The 17,140-nt window shown below is 42.4% G+C and overlaps 1 protein-coding gene across 6 annotated transcripts in view; it reads right to left on the reverse strand.

The window, feature by feature from the left end:
* Ehmt1 (euchromatic histone lysine methyltransferase 1) overlaps positions 1-17,140 on the reverse strand; it is a 134,817-nt gene that overhangs the window by 81,055 nt on the left and 36,622 nt on the right. For 4 of the 6 annotated variants that reach the window (XM_028772803.1, XM_028772800.1, XM_028772802.1 and 1 more), the window contains exons 2-4: positions 16,401-16,467; positions 13,944-14,500; positions 2,664-2,835 (exon numbers count right to left, since the gene is read on the reverse strand). In XM_028772803.1, the coding sequence (XP_028628636.1) occupies positions 2,664-2,835; positions 13,944-14,500; positions 16,401-16,467 (796 nt within the window). Of the gene's footprint in view, positions 1-2,663; positions 2,836-13,943; positions 14,501-16,400; positions 16,468-16,924; positions 16,974-17,140 lie in introns of those variants that run through there. The other 2 variants (XM_028772801.1, XM_028772798.1) reach the window with 2 other exon arrangements.

A 17,140-nucleotide genomic window follows, 5' to 3' on the forward strand; every position in this document is an offset into this window, starting at 1 on the left:
TCACCGAAGGCATGACTTCCGAGGAGATTTGATAGCCAGCCTTACCAAGTCAGTACGCTCCAAGTTAAGGAAGAGATTTTAGATCAAAAAGTAAAGTAGAGGGGAATGGAGAGGTGTCTCCGTGCTCACAAATACTTATTATTCCTGCAGAGGGTTTTTTTTTTTTTTTTTTTTGGTTCCCAGAACCAACAAATCAGCTCACAACCATCAGTGCGTTGAGATCCTTCCGATGCCCTCTTCTGGTCTTCTGGGCCGTTATAAATAAGCACATTGATACAGACATACAGGTAGGCAAAAAACTCATACATATATAAATAATATAATAAAATAGTTTTAAAAGGTAGAGGGCAACTGAAAAAGAAACTTAGTGCCAACCTCTAGCCCCCACACTTGTAAAACACACACACACAGACACACACACACAAACAAACACACGGATAGCTGGTAGGGAAAATGAACTACTTCCTCCATTGGAAAAGTAACTAGTAAACAAAGAGAAAGAACTGGAGACAGAAAACTACCAAATGGCCTGACCTTGAAGGACCATTGCTTCTGAGGACAATTTAAGGGAAGAGCAACTTTATAATATTGGTCCTAATAAACCAAAAGGTCACCAAATTATACCTATCATTTGGTCTATTACCCAAACAGATCTGGAGAACACTAACTAGGCAAATCACATTAGATAGATTCCATAAAACACCTAGATTGTGCTTCCCAAACCCACAGTTAGGGAAGACAAACACTGGAAATACGTAGATTAAAAAAAGTGGCAGAACATTAACAAGCAGATGGTTTTGGGATCCAGGCTAGATTTGTTTGATTTGTATTAACAGGAAACTAGCAAAAATTGGGCAATGAACTAAGATTAGATGACAATATTATAGTAAAATTAATTTCTGATTTTGATTACAATACAATACTTACGCAAAGCATGTCCTTAGTTTTAGGAACATTATAACATTACCTCTAGGAAAAACAATTAAGTATTTTGAAGTCTGTAACTAGCAGCTTACATTGGTGGTTCAGAATAAAACAAAATATACACTAGAAAATGTAGCCTAACTAACCATGCCTTTCAATAAAACGAATAAAAGACACACTGGAACCCTTTGCCTTGTCCACAACTTTGCTGAAAATATGAAATTGCTTTAAAATGAAAGGCATTAGCTGTTAATGGAGGCACAAACCTGTTATGTCAATACTCAAGAAGCTAAGGCCATAAGGAGAGTTCAAGGCCAGCCTGAGTACAAAGTGGGGAAGACTGGAAAGGACAGAGAGGGGACTGAAAGGAGAAGGAAGAAGAAGGAAGGTAAAAGAAAGAGAGCAGAAGAAGGGAAAGATGAAAAATACTTTAAAAGTAAAAAGGGGGAGGGCAGAAAAAAGGACTCAGGGGTTTAGGAGTACTTGTTGCTCTTGCAGAGGATCTAGGTTCAGTCCCCAACACCTACACAGCACTAAAACCACCTGTAAGTCCAGTGCCAAATGATCAACACCCTCCTCTGGCCTCCATGGACATCAGGAATACATGTGGTGTTGCAGAGACATACAGGCAAGCAAAACACTCACATACAGAGGAAGCGAGGAATACACATACACACACACACAAAGAAAAAGACCAGTGGCCAGTTGAACCTTTCTAAAATAAATCTTCCAGATCAATAACACTTTCCAACTGAAAATCTTTCACTGGTTCATGACAGAGTATCTCATCTCTCAGAAGAGCACCATATATACATATACAGACCAGTGAAAAAAAAGCCTGGTTGAATCTGAGGCATCTGTCACACACAGACACAGAACGAACCTACGAGGTATCCTGTGCTATCCCACCTCAAATAAAATCCTCTCACTACTGGGCTGGAAAGATGGGTCACAGTTAATCACATGTATAGTTTTTGCAGAGGATCTGAGTTTGATTCTGAACATCCAAGCCAGATAACTCAAATTGCCTATATAATTCCAGTTCCACAGGATCCAATCCCATCTTTTGGTCTCCTTGGGCACCCTTACTCAGGTGCACATATCCACACACAAACAAACGTAATTTTTTAAAAAATTAATAAAGAAGCTGAGCATGGTGGTGCACCATGCACTTGAGAGGCAGAGTTGGAAGTCTACCTGGTCTACAGAGCTAGCACCAGGATGCCTAGAGCTACAAAGAAAAACTCTGTCTGGAAAAAAGAAAATAAACAATACCAATAATAAAACAGAAATGAAGTAAAATAAAGATAAATATATAAGGAAAGCCTGACCCCCCATGATAATCAAGCACTAGTCCACGTCTTCTATCCACAAACCCTGTAGTGAGCCAGAGTGAGCCAAGCTCACAGTTAAACAGCTAGGAATGAACTCTAGAGCCCAAGGACAGCTCTCTGTACCCTGGCCTAGCACCTTAGTGCCTCCACCAGCACCTCACTGAGAGTCACGGTCTTTCACTCACATCTCATAAGATTTCAGTAAGAAACACAATGTACATCTTGAGATTGAAAGCAAGTCAGGAGAGCAAAATAGGTGTCATAAAGTCACGAGGGCAGCAGAGTTCTTAGCCATGGAAGACTATCACCTTATCTCCAAAACAGGCCAGCATCAATTGCCCAGAGAGCAACTAGCTCAAGGCAGGTCTAGGGGTGGGAGCAGGGGTATGGGTTGACTCGATTTACCTGTCTGGGACTTTGTGGTGGCCATGTAGCATTGATTCTGAGGTAGCGACTGGTGGAGGCCTGGGAAGGTTGGTAAAAGCTGCTGTCGTCCACATTCAGAAATGTTTCTGTTGATATCCTCTTTTGGTTCCTTATGGTCTTGAACTTCTCTATGGTCTTTGCTGGCTGCATGCTTCAAGACAAAAACAAGTAATTATAATGACTACAGAAGTAGATGGTGACTAGAATAACACGCATCCAAAAATCAATCCTTTTTCTCATTAATTCCCATTTACTGAAAGATAGGCCATTATAGAGGAAGGCAGAAAATCCACAAATCTGAAAAGTACAGCTAGTTTCAAGAACCTAACTCTAGAACCATAGGAGTAGAACACTCAGTCCTACCATCCTCTGCTGGATCAGGTATGAGACAGCTGATTTCACTGTTTAAATGTGTCTCTAATAAACAGGTCATTTAATAATTCCTCTGTGCCACAAGAGTGCCATTCCATCCCAGATACCAACTGAGGCGAGAGGGGAGACGGTAGAGACTCACAAAAATAATTCCTTATTTTTGTAAGTTTTCCTAGGGGTAGGTGGTCTAAAATAATAGATAGCCTTCACTGCTGAAGATTAGTGACTTAAAGAGGCACTTAGACAAGGAGCCTACTAAAATCACCAGGCAGTGGTGGCGCACACCTTTAGCCCCAGCACTAGGGAGGAAGAGGCAGGCGGATTTCTGAGTTCAAGGACAGGGTGGTCTACATAGCAAGTTGCAGGATAGTTAGGGCCTAGAGAAACCCTGTCTTGAAAAAGAACAAAAAAGAAGCTATGCTGTAAATGCAGAGGAGGAAGTCCTGCTAGCATATTGCTGCTATACTTGCAGGGCAGACAGAGACAGAGACAGAGAGAGCAAGGCTAGATTTCTCCTAGGCTGCCTTGTCTCTTAAAAGTGGTGTTCAAGGGACAAGGCCATCTCTCAATCTCCTTAATTGGTTTTTAGTCTAGCTTCCAGCAAAGCAGTAACCTATGATACCAATAACAAACCCCCAGTACTTAACACTCCTGCCCTTACCCCAGACTGCTTTTACTTCACTAAACCTCCACTCTATCTATGCCTATAAACTCAGATGTTTTGGAGTAAGTTTAAGCAACATAGAATTCACCTTGAACTAAATTTTATAGTGCACAAAAGTAACTGCCTAATAATGTAAGGCATTCAAAGACAAGGCTTTCTTCAGCATACGTGGTTTCTGAGAACATATAAAAGAATGAAGTCTGATGACAGGTGTGATGGTACAGGACCCTGTACACCACCCTGGGAGGCAGAGGGAGATGGATCTAGGCCAGGGCCTAGTGAGTCCTTAAAGAAGGAGAAGGCCTGAAGAGATGGCTCAGTAGTTAAGAGCTTTGGCTACTCTTACAGAGGACCCTGCTTCAATTTCCAGCAGCCACATAGTAGCTTACAACCATTTCTAACTCCAGTCCAAGGGGATTTAAACACCTCTTCTGGCCTCTGTGGGTATTGCATGCACATAGTGCACAGACATGTAAGCAGGCAAAACATAATTACATAAACACATAAAATAAAAGATTTTTAAGCTGGGGGTTGGTGGCGCACGCCTTTAATCCCAGCACTTGGGAGGCAGAGGCAGGCGGATTTCTGAGTTCAAGGCCAGCCTGGTCTACAGAGAGAGTTCTAGGACAGCCAGGGCTACACAGAGAAACCCTGTCTCGAAGAAAAAAAAAAAAAAAAAAAGAAAAGTTTTTTAAAAGTTTAAAGAAAGGTATCTCAATATCCTAGGCGATATTGTGGCACACTCCTTTAATCCCAGCACTGAGGGGGCAGAGACCTATGTGGTCTACACACTAAGTTGCAGGCCAGTCAGAACTATGTACAAAGACCCTGTCTCTGATGGATGAATGGATGAATATAATCAAATAAAAAGTAAAAGTAAAAAGGAAGAGGTGGAAGGAGACCTCTTATCGAATACCATATACAATAGAGAACACACACACACACACACACACAGATCTCACATCCCCTACTAGCATTAACTTCTCAGGCTTCTACCCAGACAGAATCTGGGCAGCAGTGTGAGTTCTCAGACTGACAATTCATTGCAATCAGAACTCAACACTGAATTCCATTATTAACAAGAACCAATCTCCCATATGGCATGGCAGGACTGTCTCCCACTACATATACATATAACTGAATTAGCTAGAACATGTAGGAACAAGTTGCAGAAACAGATCCAGAGAGAAAGGCAGAGAACTACTACAAACAACTCATAAAGCATGTACAATTCAGATAGCAAAGAAGTTGGAGAAACTTTAAAGAACTAGGTTGCCGGGTGGTGGTGGCACACGCCTTTAATCCCAGCACCTGGGAGGCAGAGGCAGGCGGATTTCTGAGTTCGAGGCCAGCCTGGTCTACAGAGTGAGTTCCAGGACAGCCAGGGCTACACAGAGAAACCGTCTCGAAAACAAAAAACAAAAAAAAGAACTAGGTTAAGTGAGGAGGTCTTACAAATGACACCAAGAACACAGCCTCAAACATAAAATTGGTCAGCTGAATTCAATTGAAATGACACATCAAACTTCAGTTCATCTAAACAAAAATCAGAGTAAGGTGGGAAGCAACTGTAAAACTAGCAGGCAGGAGGTAGAGAAAAGGGCTGCTGCACACCATGGCAATTATACTCTTGGATACTTAACACAGAAATAGGAAAAATTATCTAACAAACATTAGTCACAAGATCTGTAATTGCCCAAGACTTGAGACATTAACTCAGAAGACAGAAGCAGAAAGATCACTGTTGGAAGTAAGCCAGGTCTGCCTAGCAAGTTCAAGACAAGGTGCCCTGGACACCCAAGAAGGAGTGAAGAGAGCAGGACATGAACTGATGTGGACAGGACCGATGCCTCATAGCTGACAAGGAGACTCATAGGCAGAGAGTTCTTACCCAGAAATCCTGGCGCTGAGAATTTATCTCAGTGATACAAGGGTGTCTTGGTCAGGGCTTCTATTCCTGCACAAACATCATGACCAAGATGCAAGTTGGGGAGGAAAGGGTTTAATAGCTTACACTTCCACATTGCTGTTCATCACCAAAGGAGGTCAGGACTGGAACTTCACAGGGCAGAGGCCATGGAGGGATGTTACTTACTGGCTTGCTTCCCCTGGCCTGCTTAGCTTCCTTTCTTATAGAACCCAGGACTACCAGCCCAGGGATGGCACCACTCACAACGACCCCTCCCCACTTGATCACTAATTGAGAAAATGCCTTACAGCTATATCTCATGGAGGCATTTCCTCAAGGGAGGCTTCTTACTCTGTGATAACTCCAGCTTGAGTCAAGTTGACACAAAACCAGCCAGTACAATTGACCCCTCATCAACTTAACAAACACATCACCATTAAGCCTCAACCCTTACTTTCTTTCTTTTTTTTTTTTTTTTGGTTTTTCGAGACAGGGTTTCTCTGTATAGCCCTGGCTGTCCTGGAACTCACTCTGTAGACCAGGCTGGCCTCGAACTCAGAGATCCGCCTGCCTCTGCCTCCCAAGTGCTGGGATTAAAGGCGTGCGCCACCAACGCCCGGCAACCCTTACTTTCTTATTCATCCCCAAGATCTATATAACAAGTCCCACAGTCTTTGCAAATTCTTACACATTAAAACTTCAATCCTTTTTTATTGCATATTTTATTTACATTTCAGATGTTATTCCCTTTCCCCATTTCCCCCAACCCAGAAACCCTCTATCCCATCCCCCCTCTTCCTGCTTCTATGAGTATGCACCCCCACCCACCCACCCACTCCCACCTCCCCTCCCTTGAATTCCCCCACACTGGGGCATTTCAATCCCTTTAAAATGTCCAATCTCTTTTAAAATTCAAAGTCTTTTTACAATTAAATGTCTCTTAACTGTGGGCTCCACTAAAATACTTTCTTCCTTCAAGAGGGAAAATGTCAAGTCACAGTCACAAATAAAATCAAACTCCAACCATCCAATGTCTGGCATCCAACTCACGATCTTCTGGGCTCCTCCAAGGGCTTGGGTCACTTCTCCAGCCTTGCTCTTTGTAGCACACACCTTGTCTTCTAGGCTCCAGCTGCCTGTACCCCACTGCTGCCGCTGTTCTTGGTGGTCATCTCATGGTTCTGGCATCTCCAAAACACTGCTGTCTTCCTCTGTAACTAGGCCTCTCATAGGCTCTCTTCACGGTGCCAAGCCTCAATTCCTTTGCATGACCCCTTCAGTCCTGGGCTATCAACTGCAATGGAGGCTGCACCTTCTTCACCAATGGCCTTCCATGGCCTATCACAGTGATGAGCCTCAGCTGCTCTTCATGACCCCTTCATACCTTCAAAACCAGTACCACCTGGGTGGCTCTTACTCATTACCAAGTCCAGCCACAACACAAGATACAGCCCTGGCTATCTCTGGAACACAGCCTCTGTTCTCTCAGAAAACAGTTAGTGCCCAGAAGATTTCACCTAAGTGATGCTGGTGTCTTCTTAATCACTGCTAACTTTTTAGCTCCAGCTAACCAGCATCAATCATCCCAGAAATGCAAAGGTTTTGCTTTAGTAGTTCTGGTATCTTGTTAATCACAACTGATTCTTCAGCCCCAGCTAACGAAAACCACAGAATCTTCACAATCAAAACAGCAATGGCCTTTAAAGAGTCTTTAATCTTCCCTCTGAAATTTCACAAGCCAGGCTTCCATTGTTTGCACTGTTCTCAACATTATCTTCCAAGTTCCTACACAACATCCCTTAGAGCTCTTAGCATCCCAATAGCTATTCTAGCTCAAAGTTCCAAAGTCCTTCCACAGTCCTCCCCAAAAGATGGGCAGGTTGTCACAGGAATACCCCATTATGCTGGTACCAATCTGTCTTAGTCAGGGTTTCTATTCCTGCACAAACATCATGACCAAGATGCAAGTTGGGAAGGAAAGGGTTTATTCAGTTACACTTCCAAATTGCTGTTCACCATCGAAGGAAGTCAGGACTGGAACTCAAGCAGGTCAGGAAGCAGGAGCTGATGCAGAGGCCATGGAGGGACATTTTTTCTGGCTTGCTTCCCCCGGCTTGCTCAGCTTGCTTTCTTATAGAACCCAAGACTACCAGCCCAGGGATGGCGCCATCCACAATGAGCCCTCCCCGCTTTATCACTAATCGAGAAAATGTCTTACAGCTATATCTCATGAAGGCATTTTCTTAACTGAAGCTCCTTTCTCTGTGATAACTCCAGCTTGTGTCAAATTGACACAAAACCAGTCAGTATAAGGGGCTTACCCACTGGGTTGAAAACCAGCACTGGGCCGGGCGGTGGTGGCGCACGCCTTTAATCCCAGCACCTGGGAGGCAGAGGCAGGCGGATTTCTGAGTTCGAGGCCAGCCTGGTCTACAGAGTGAGTTCCAGGACAGCCAAGGCTACACAGAGAAACCCTGTCTCGAAAAGCCCCCCCCCCAAAATATATATATATATATATAAAATTTTGAAACTTTTAAAATGAGAAGACTGGAAAATGCACATAAATATGTTAATATTATTTTTGAAGCTTCCTGTATAATTTTTTAATAGTCTCAGGATTTTTTTTACTATTATTATATTTTAATTATAATAACAGGCTACATCATGATATTTTCACACATGTATACAACGTATTCTGAGTATATTCACCCTTCATTATCCTCTCTCTGGTGTTTGTTTGTTTGTTTGTTTGTTTGTTTGTGGCAAAAAAGCTATGTATCCCTAGCTGTCCTAGAATTCACATCCACCCACCTCTATCACTTGAGTGCTGGAATTACCATTTATCCTCTTTTTGTTTTTTTCTTAAAAATTTATAATTACATGTAGGTGAATTAGTCTGAATATGGGTATGTGGAAAGCAATGGAGGCACCTGAGACAGTCAGAAGCATCTGAATTCACAGAGCTAAAGTTAGAGGTGGTGTGACCCACCTGATACAGATGCTAGGAACCAATCTAGGGTCCTCTTGATGAGCAGCTATAGAAGAAAGGCACAAGGTCCTTGTACTCATAGATACACTTGGGAAACCAGGAATGTTAAGCACACAGAGCTGTCTCTTCAAAGGAAGAAATGTATAACCTGTTTTTTACCCAGAAGGCTGGCAATAGATATGGTTAATAGCCTAGTGACCTCTGTGATATCGGTAAAACCAGCTTGGCTCCCCAGACCATGTTTATCTTAGACTCTTCCTCCCTAGACCCAGACTGTTGTTTCTCAGTCAGTAGAATCTATCTTTATGAAAGATGTTACATATACTTTACAAATGGAGCAGAGGTAGTTAACAGCTTGGTGACCTCTTATGGCCAAGCAATACAGACTCTTCTATTGATCAAGCTAGCCAAGCTGGGAATTTGGGTCCTCAGACCAAGGTGACCAACAGGTGTTCCTTAAGGCTGAACCACATGAATGCCTGACAAGAGGGCAGAACACCTGATGGCAGTGTGACTCCCTATTGCAAAGCTGTCTGGTGGCAAGCAACCCCAACCTACACCCAACGCAGTGACTAGCAATACACACATGGCACTTGGGCAATCTGAACCAGCACCAGAAAGATAGAGACAAGCACTCTTGGAAAAACAACCATCAATTAAAAGCTGCTGCATCCAAATAGAACTTCTCTGAGGAATCAGAATCCTTAGAGACTGTGGAAGCATTGTAATCTCTCTCTACCCACCCCATCCATCATCTTTATGTCTCCCCATCTGTGTGTGTATGGGGGAGGGGTGTCTGTCTCTATGTCAAAGATTAATAACACTAGATCTTGTTCCCCAATTACTTCTCCACCTGATGTTTTGAGAGACTCTTTCAACTCAACCTGGAGCTTACTGACTCAACTAGCCCGGCTAGCCAGTGTAACCCAGGTTTCCTTGTTTCCACCACAGTAACACTAGGATTACAAGCATGTGACCCTACCCAGTTTTTATGTGAGCACTGGGGTTCATTCTCGCTCAGCAAACACTGTGCTCACTTTGCCACCTCTTTAGTCTCATAATCAGTAAACTGTGTGGTAAGATGAACATGAGTTGGGCATGGTAACATATACCCACAATTTCAGAATTTGGAAAGTAGGGGCAGGAATAATAGGAATTTGAGTCTGAGTCCTGCCAGGGCTAAGTAAGACCATATCAAAAACTAAAATATAAATATAATACATAACTTTTTTAAGAAATTAAAAAGACTAACCAGAAATTTGGGGAATAAAAAAACAGGTATTAAAATTTTAAAGCATCAACATAAAGAATACAATATAAACAGTTAAAGCATCAAGCAGGAAGTAGAAAACAAGCAAGGAACCACTATACAAGGACACAAGAGACATGATGCTCGCACAAGAGATTCTGCGGGAAGGAAGTTAAGAACCACACATTATACATTACATGTTTCTGGAGTTGGCATCACAAACTCACAGAGTGAGTCCTAGGGAAAGGTTCCAAGCATGAAGCCCCCAAAGGCTACAGAGAAAACAGCAAATGGTCTGCACATGAAAAGCACTAGAGGGGATGGGGTAAGGGGACAACATATGAAATGTAAATAAAACATCCAATAAAAAAATTAAAAAAAAAAAAAAGAAAAAAAGAAAAGCACTAGAAATCACACAGGAATGTGATCATGAATGTAGAATCCACCGAAGCTAAATCCACATCAGGAAACGAAATAACAGTACCTCATTCTGAAAGCATGCATCGAATACATGCCATGTAAAGCAGATTGAGACAAAGAAGTCCAGCCAGATGAGTATTACAGGGGAGGCAGTGTTCATCTTGCTCTCCGTAACCATGAACAAGACAAGCCTTTCAGAAAGGGCAGAAGAAAAAGTAGTTTTCCAAGGGCAGTCCATGCCTTTAGTTCCAGTACTCAGAGATAGAGGCAGGCGAATCTGTAAGTTTAAGGCCAACCTGGTCTACAGAGCTAGTTTCAGGACAGCCAAAGCTACACAGAAAAACCCTGTGTAAGGAAGGCTGTTTTCTAACGGATGACTCATCTTAGCAAAAAAAGCCTTCAGGAGAAGCCTTTTAAAAAGGCTGATGTGAGTATAGGCTTTTGTAGTAAGCTCTGATGATTTTTTGAATTTCCTCAGTTTCTGTTGCTGTGTCTCCCTATTCATTTCTGATTTAGTTAATTTGGATACTGTCTCTGTACCCTCCGATTAGTCTGCCTAAGGGTTTATCTATCCTGTTGATTTTTGCAAAGAACCAGTTCCTTGTTGGGAGCCGACTCTTAGCAGAAAGCAGCTATCATCTTTGCAGCCATCTCAGGCCATATACCCTGACAATAGACTTGTTTTTCAACAGCCCCAACAGCTGAGCACACTCTGATAAACATCTTATTTCTGTCACATATCTTGTTTTGTTGTTTAGTGCCCCCAGCTGCAAAGGCACGTGGTCAAGCGTCTTCAGCTGTGTTCCCCTTCTTGTGCCTATAAATACCCAGGATTTCCGTTCAATAAAGGGGACTTGATCAGCCCCTCTGTCTTGTCTCCATTCTTCCTGTCTCTTGCCCTTCCATCCCCACTCTCTCTCTTGCTAGACTCCATTGACTGACCCAAACAGACCGGTTCAGTTCCTGGTTTTGTTGATTCTTTGTATAGTTCTTTTTGTTTCTACTTGGTTTATTTCAGCCCTGAGTTTGATTATTTCCTGCCTTCTACTCTTGGGTGTATTTGCTTCTTTTTGTTCTAGAGCTTCCAGATGTGCTGTCTAGCTGTTAGTGTATGCTCTCTCCAGTTTCTTTTTGGAGGCACTTGGAGCTATGAAATTTGCCTCTTAGTACTGTTTTCATTGTGTCCCATAAATTTCGGTATGTTGTACCTTCATTTTCATTAAAGTCTAAGAAGTCTTGCCGGGCGGTGGTGGCGCACGCCTTTAATCCCAGCACTTGGGAGGCAGAGGCAGGTGGATTTCTGAGTTCGAGGCCAGCCTGGTCTACAGAGTGAGTTCCAGGACAGCCAGGGCTACACAGAGAAACCCTGTCTCGAAAAACCAAAAAAAAAAAAAAGAAGTCTTTAATTCCTTTCTATATTTCTTCCTTGACCAAGTTATCATTGAGTAGGACCTTGTTCAGCTTCAATGTGTATGTGGGCTTCTGTTGTTTTTGTTGTTATTGTAGACCAGCCTTAGTCCATGGCGATGTTATAGAATGCATGGGATTATTTCAATCTTCTTGTATCTGATAAAAACTGCATGGTATTGGTACAAAGACAGGCAGGAAGATCAATGAAATAGAATTGAAGACCCAGAAATGAACCCACACACCTATGGTCACTTGATTTTTGACAAAGGAGCTAAAACCATCCAGCGGAAAACAAGACAGCATTTTCAACAAATGGTGCTGGTTCAACTGGCAGTCAGCACATAGAAGAATGCAAATCGATCCATTCTTATCTCCTTGTACAAACTCAAGTCCAAATGGATTAAGGATCTCCACATAAAACCAGATATAGAAACAGGGGGAAATTTCCTGAACAGAACATCAATGGCTTATGCTCTAAGAGCAACAATAGACAAATAGAAACTCATAAAATTGCAAAGCTTCTGTAAGGCAAAGGACACTGTCAATAGGACAAAACGGCAACCAACAGATTGGGAAAAAGATCATTACCAATCCTACATCCGATAGAGGGCTAATAAATAACCAATATATACAAAGAATTCAAGTTAGATTTCATAGAACCAAATAACCCTATTAAAAAGTGGGGTACAGAGCTAAACAAAGAATTCTCAACTGAGGAAGATTAAGAATTCTCAACTGAGGAAGATTAAGAATTCTCAACTGAGGAAGATTAAGAATTCTCAACTGAGGAATATTGGCCAAGAAGCACCTAAAGAAATGTTCAACATCCTTAGTCATCAGGGAAATGCAAACCAAAACAACCCTGGGATTCCACCTCACACCAGTCAGAATGGCTAAGATCAAAAACTCAGGTGATAGCAGATGCTGGTGAGGATGTGGAGAAAGAGGAACACTCCTCCTCCATTGTTGGTGGGATTGCAAGCTGGTACAACCACTCTGTAAATCAGTCTGGAGATTCCTCAGAAAATTGGACATTAGCATTACCTGAGGACCCAGCTATAGCATTCCTCGGCATATATCCAAAAGATGCTCCATCATACAACAAGTACACATGCTCCCCTATGTTCATAGCAGTCTTATTACAATAGCCAGAAGCTGGAAAGAACCCAGATGTCCTTCAACTGAGGAATGGATACAGAAAATGTGGTACATTTACACAATGGAGTACTACTCAGCTATTAAAAACAATGAATTCATGAAATTCTTAGACAAATGGATGGAACTAGAAAATATCATCCTGAGTGAGGTATCCCAGTCACAAAAGAACACACATGGTATGCACTCACTCATAAGTGGATATTTGCCCAAAAACTGGGAATTCCCAAGATACAATTCACAGACCACATGTAGCTCAAGAAGAAGGAAGACCAAAGTGTGGATGTTTCAGTCCTTCTTCGAGGGGGTAACAAAATACTCACGGGAGGAAATACAGAGACAATTTGTGGCGCAGAGGCTGAAGGAAAGGCCATCCAGAGACTGCCTGGGGATCCATCCCATATGCAGTCACCAAACCCAGACACTATTGTGGATGCCAAGAAGTGCTTACTGACAGGAGCCTGATATAGCTGTCTCCTGAGAGGCTCTGCATGAGCCTGACAAATGCAGAGGAGGATCCTCTCAGCCAACCACTGGACTGAGCATGGGGTCCCCAATGGAGGAGTCAGAGAAAGAACTGAAGGAGCTGAAGGGGTTTGCAACCCCATAGGAAAAACAACAATATCAACCAACCAGACACCCCAGAGCTCCCAGGGACTAAATCATCAACCAAAGAGTACACATGGTGGGATCTATGGGTCCAGCCACATAAGTAGCAGAGGATGGCCTTGTCAGGCAGAAATCAATAGGAGGAGAGGCCCTCGGTCCTGTGAAGGCTCGATGCCCCAATATATGCCAGGGCGGGGCGGCAGGAGTGGGTGGGTGGCAGAGCACCCTCATAGAAGCAGGGGAAGGGGGATGGGATAGGGAGTTGGGGGGGGGGGACCAGGAAAGGGGAGAGCATTTGAAATGTAAATAAACAAAATATCAAAAAAAAAAAAAAAGCCTGATGCACTATCACCTGGCTTTGTAGTTCACGTGCTGGCTACCTATGATGACTATTACCATTAACTAGTGTTTCCCTTTGTTGAATTAAAATCTATTTGTTTCCATTAATGCAAAGGAGGAGAAAGAAAAGAAGACAAAATTACCAGGCCCAGGATGGACTTCGGCATGGTCTTGCGTGCCCTGTGAACCCTGACATCAGTGCCCGAGGCTGTAGGCTTTCTGTCCTCTGTGTCTGCACTCCCTTCCCCAGGCACAGTGGGTGCTGTGGTTGGTGTCTGAGGAAGTGCACTTGGAGTCCTGCATTTACTGGCTCCTCCAGGAAGAGTTTTTGCAGCATGACCAGGAAGCGAGGAAGTCAGAGTGTTGGGAGTCCTCAAAGGCTGCCCCTGCAGGGTTGGTTTATTTAAGAAATATCCATTGCTGCCAATGACAGATGTCTGCATGAAGTTGTCAGCTGTAACATGGTTTTGCTTCCCCACTTCTGTGTCTCTTTCTGAAACCCCATTTTCCGCTACCCAAGATACTCTGTTGGTACCTTCCTGTGGGCTAGCTCTTGTGTTCTCCTGAGTATGTTTGGGTGCGTTTGGATGGCTGGTATCGCCACGCTTTTCACAAGACCCATTTGTTTCTCCATCTGCAGCCATGGGAGTCTCCCCTGCTTGTTTCTCTGTGGAACCTTCATCTGCAGCCATAGGTGTATCTGTGTACAGAGAAAGGAGCGTCACAGCTTCTGGGACCCATCAATCCACATAACTATCACCATAAATGACAATTTCTTTAGCTGTCTACAGTTCTGGCATGTAACTCAATGGGAAAACTCTTGCATGTCCAACATGTGCAAGGCCCTGGGTTCAATTCTCAGCACAAAAAAAAAGAAAGAAAGAAAATAACCCTATGCCTGTCTACAAAAATCATTTGTCCCATATACAATCTAACATTCTGGTCAATTAAATGAAAATTTAAAAAAAAAATATTAACTTTTGGTTAAATTTGAGAAATCAGCCTATTTTAAAAAGCTTGTAGGGGGCTGGAGGTTAAGAGCAGTGAGTGGTTGCTCTTCCAGAGGCCCTGAGTTCAATTCCCAGCAACCACATGGTGGCTCACAACCATCTTCTGGTATGCAGCTAGAGTACTTATACATAAAATTAAAAAAAAAAAAAAGCTAGGTTTGAAATTAGATATCAAAAAAGGCCCAATTTGTAACAAAGTCAGTTGGCAAGGTAAAGGGCTTAACAGAAAACACACATGTGACGAGGACAGTTTTCTATATCGGCCTACCCAAACAGACCTACAGAGGCTGAGAACCTACTATGTGAAGATTACCATATGATAAAACTAACAGCACATCAGAGAGAACACAAGATGAAGATCCCAAAGACATACACAGACTAAGAATCTATGCAAAGGGGAAAAAATTAAAAAGAAAATGAGCTGATACTTAGGGAACAGTAAAGCAGTGTTATATACATGAAGGAAAAAACTATATACATATATGCATATGTACATATACATTTTTTCCTTCACGTATTTAGATAGATAGATAGATGATAGATAGAGATATAGATATATTGAAGTAGTATATATTGAGATCCTACCTAAGAAAAGAAAGGAAAGGAAAGGAAAGGAAAAGAAAAGAAAGCAAGCAGAGTGGAAGGAAGAGAGGGAGAAAAAATATATATATATAAAATGGATTTGAGGAAAAATTACATATTATATATTTTTTAAAAAGACAAATGCAGATACATACTTCAGATTAAACCATTAGCAAGACAAAAAGCAATGGAGCATCATATTTAAACTGCTCAAGGGAAAAATTCCTAATTTAGGATTACTATATATAATGTCCTTCAAATGTGCCAGTCAGATAACAAGGCTGAGAAGTTTAATCACTGTGTTGATCAATTTTAACCAACAACTTGGCACAACCTAGAATCACATAGCAAAGAGTCTTAAATAAGGAATTATCTAGGTCAGGTTGGCCTATGGACATGTAGGACTGTCTTAATCGTTAATTGATACAGAAAACCTAGCCCACATAGCACATCCAGACTGGGTCCTGGACTGTATGAGAGCACAGAAAGCCAACAAGGAGCCAACACGCAGGGAGACAGGTGTGCTTATTTCTCTCTGTTCCTGGTCATCGATGTGCCATGACCAGCTGCTCGAGTTCCTGCCCTGACTTCTGAAAAACAGTACTCAATAACATGGAATTTAAACCCTTCCTCCCTTAAGATGCTTTTTGTTAGTGTGTTTTATTCCAGCAACAGAAATAAGACTGACACTACAGTACAGGTAAGTCACTACTAAAGTCACTACTGTGCAAGACAAGCTCAGTGACCAGGCATGAGGCAGACCTATCATGCAAATCTAAAACAGAAGGGTGTGTGTGTATGTGCACACCCGCACATGTGTGGTGTGTGTGGTGTGTGTGTGTGTGTGTGTACACGCACATGTACATGCATGTATCTGTTCAGGAATGGGAGAGATTAAAAGTTATATTGTAACCCTAGATGAATTCCAAGAAAGTAACAAGGCTGGGCGAGATCATGGGGGAGTGCATGCAGCAAAGCCCCTCTTCTGGCGGGTGAACCGGCCCTTACCTTCCCTTAGCAGCTCAGTCTTCATGCAGCAATCCTGCTTGGTCTCTTGCTTGGCCAGAACTGCCTGCTGGAGGAGGAGGAGAAAAAAAGACAATGGGCGTCAACATCAGGACATCTTCAAATCAAATCAATTACAAAAGTTCTCATCCTTCCACATAGGGTTTTACTAGCCTACCATTAACCTAATCTCCTCCAGGAAGAGGACTAACATTCAAAAAACAGTACCCAGGAGAATATGCCTAGTCTGCCAGCTATGAACAGCACTCCTGTTTGTTTGTAATTTTGTTTTTTTGAGACAGTTTCTCTGTGTAACAGTCCTGGCTTTCCTGGAACTCACTCTGTAGACAAGGCTGGCCTCAACTCACAAAGATGGGATTAAAAGCACATACCATCCACACCCCCACATCTGAACAGCATTCTTAACAATGTGTTTATATCCTTCTTAAATAGTTAGAAATCTAAAATGCTTTGGCTCTATTACAGCAATTTACTTTGAGATGCATCTGTTAATTCGTTTCATTTACCTTAAAATTCGTTTTGTTAATGCTGTTTAAATATTTCAAGTGTTTGACACCTATAAAAAAAGTTACAGAAAGAGTGAGGTTGAAGAGATACTCAATGGTTAAGAACAATGCTGCTCTCCCAGAGAACTGGATTCAGCTCTCAGTACCCCATGAGGTAGTATATAACCGCTCTAAGTCCAACTCCAGAGGATCCAATATCCTCTTCTGGACAAGAAT

The sequence above is a fragment of the Grammomys surdaster genome, unplaced genomic scaffold, assembly GCF_004785775.1.
Source record: "Grammomys surdaster isolate TR1022 unplaced genomic scaffold, NIH_TR_1.0 219, whole genome shotgun sequence".
Classification (NCBI taxonomy): Eukaryota; Metazoa; Chordata; class Mammalia; order Rodentia; family Muridae; genus Grammomys; species Grammomys surdaster.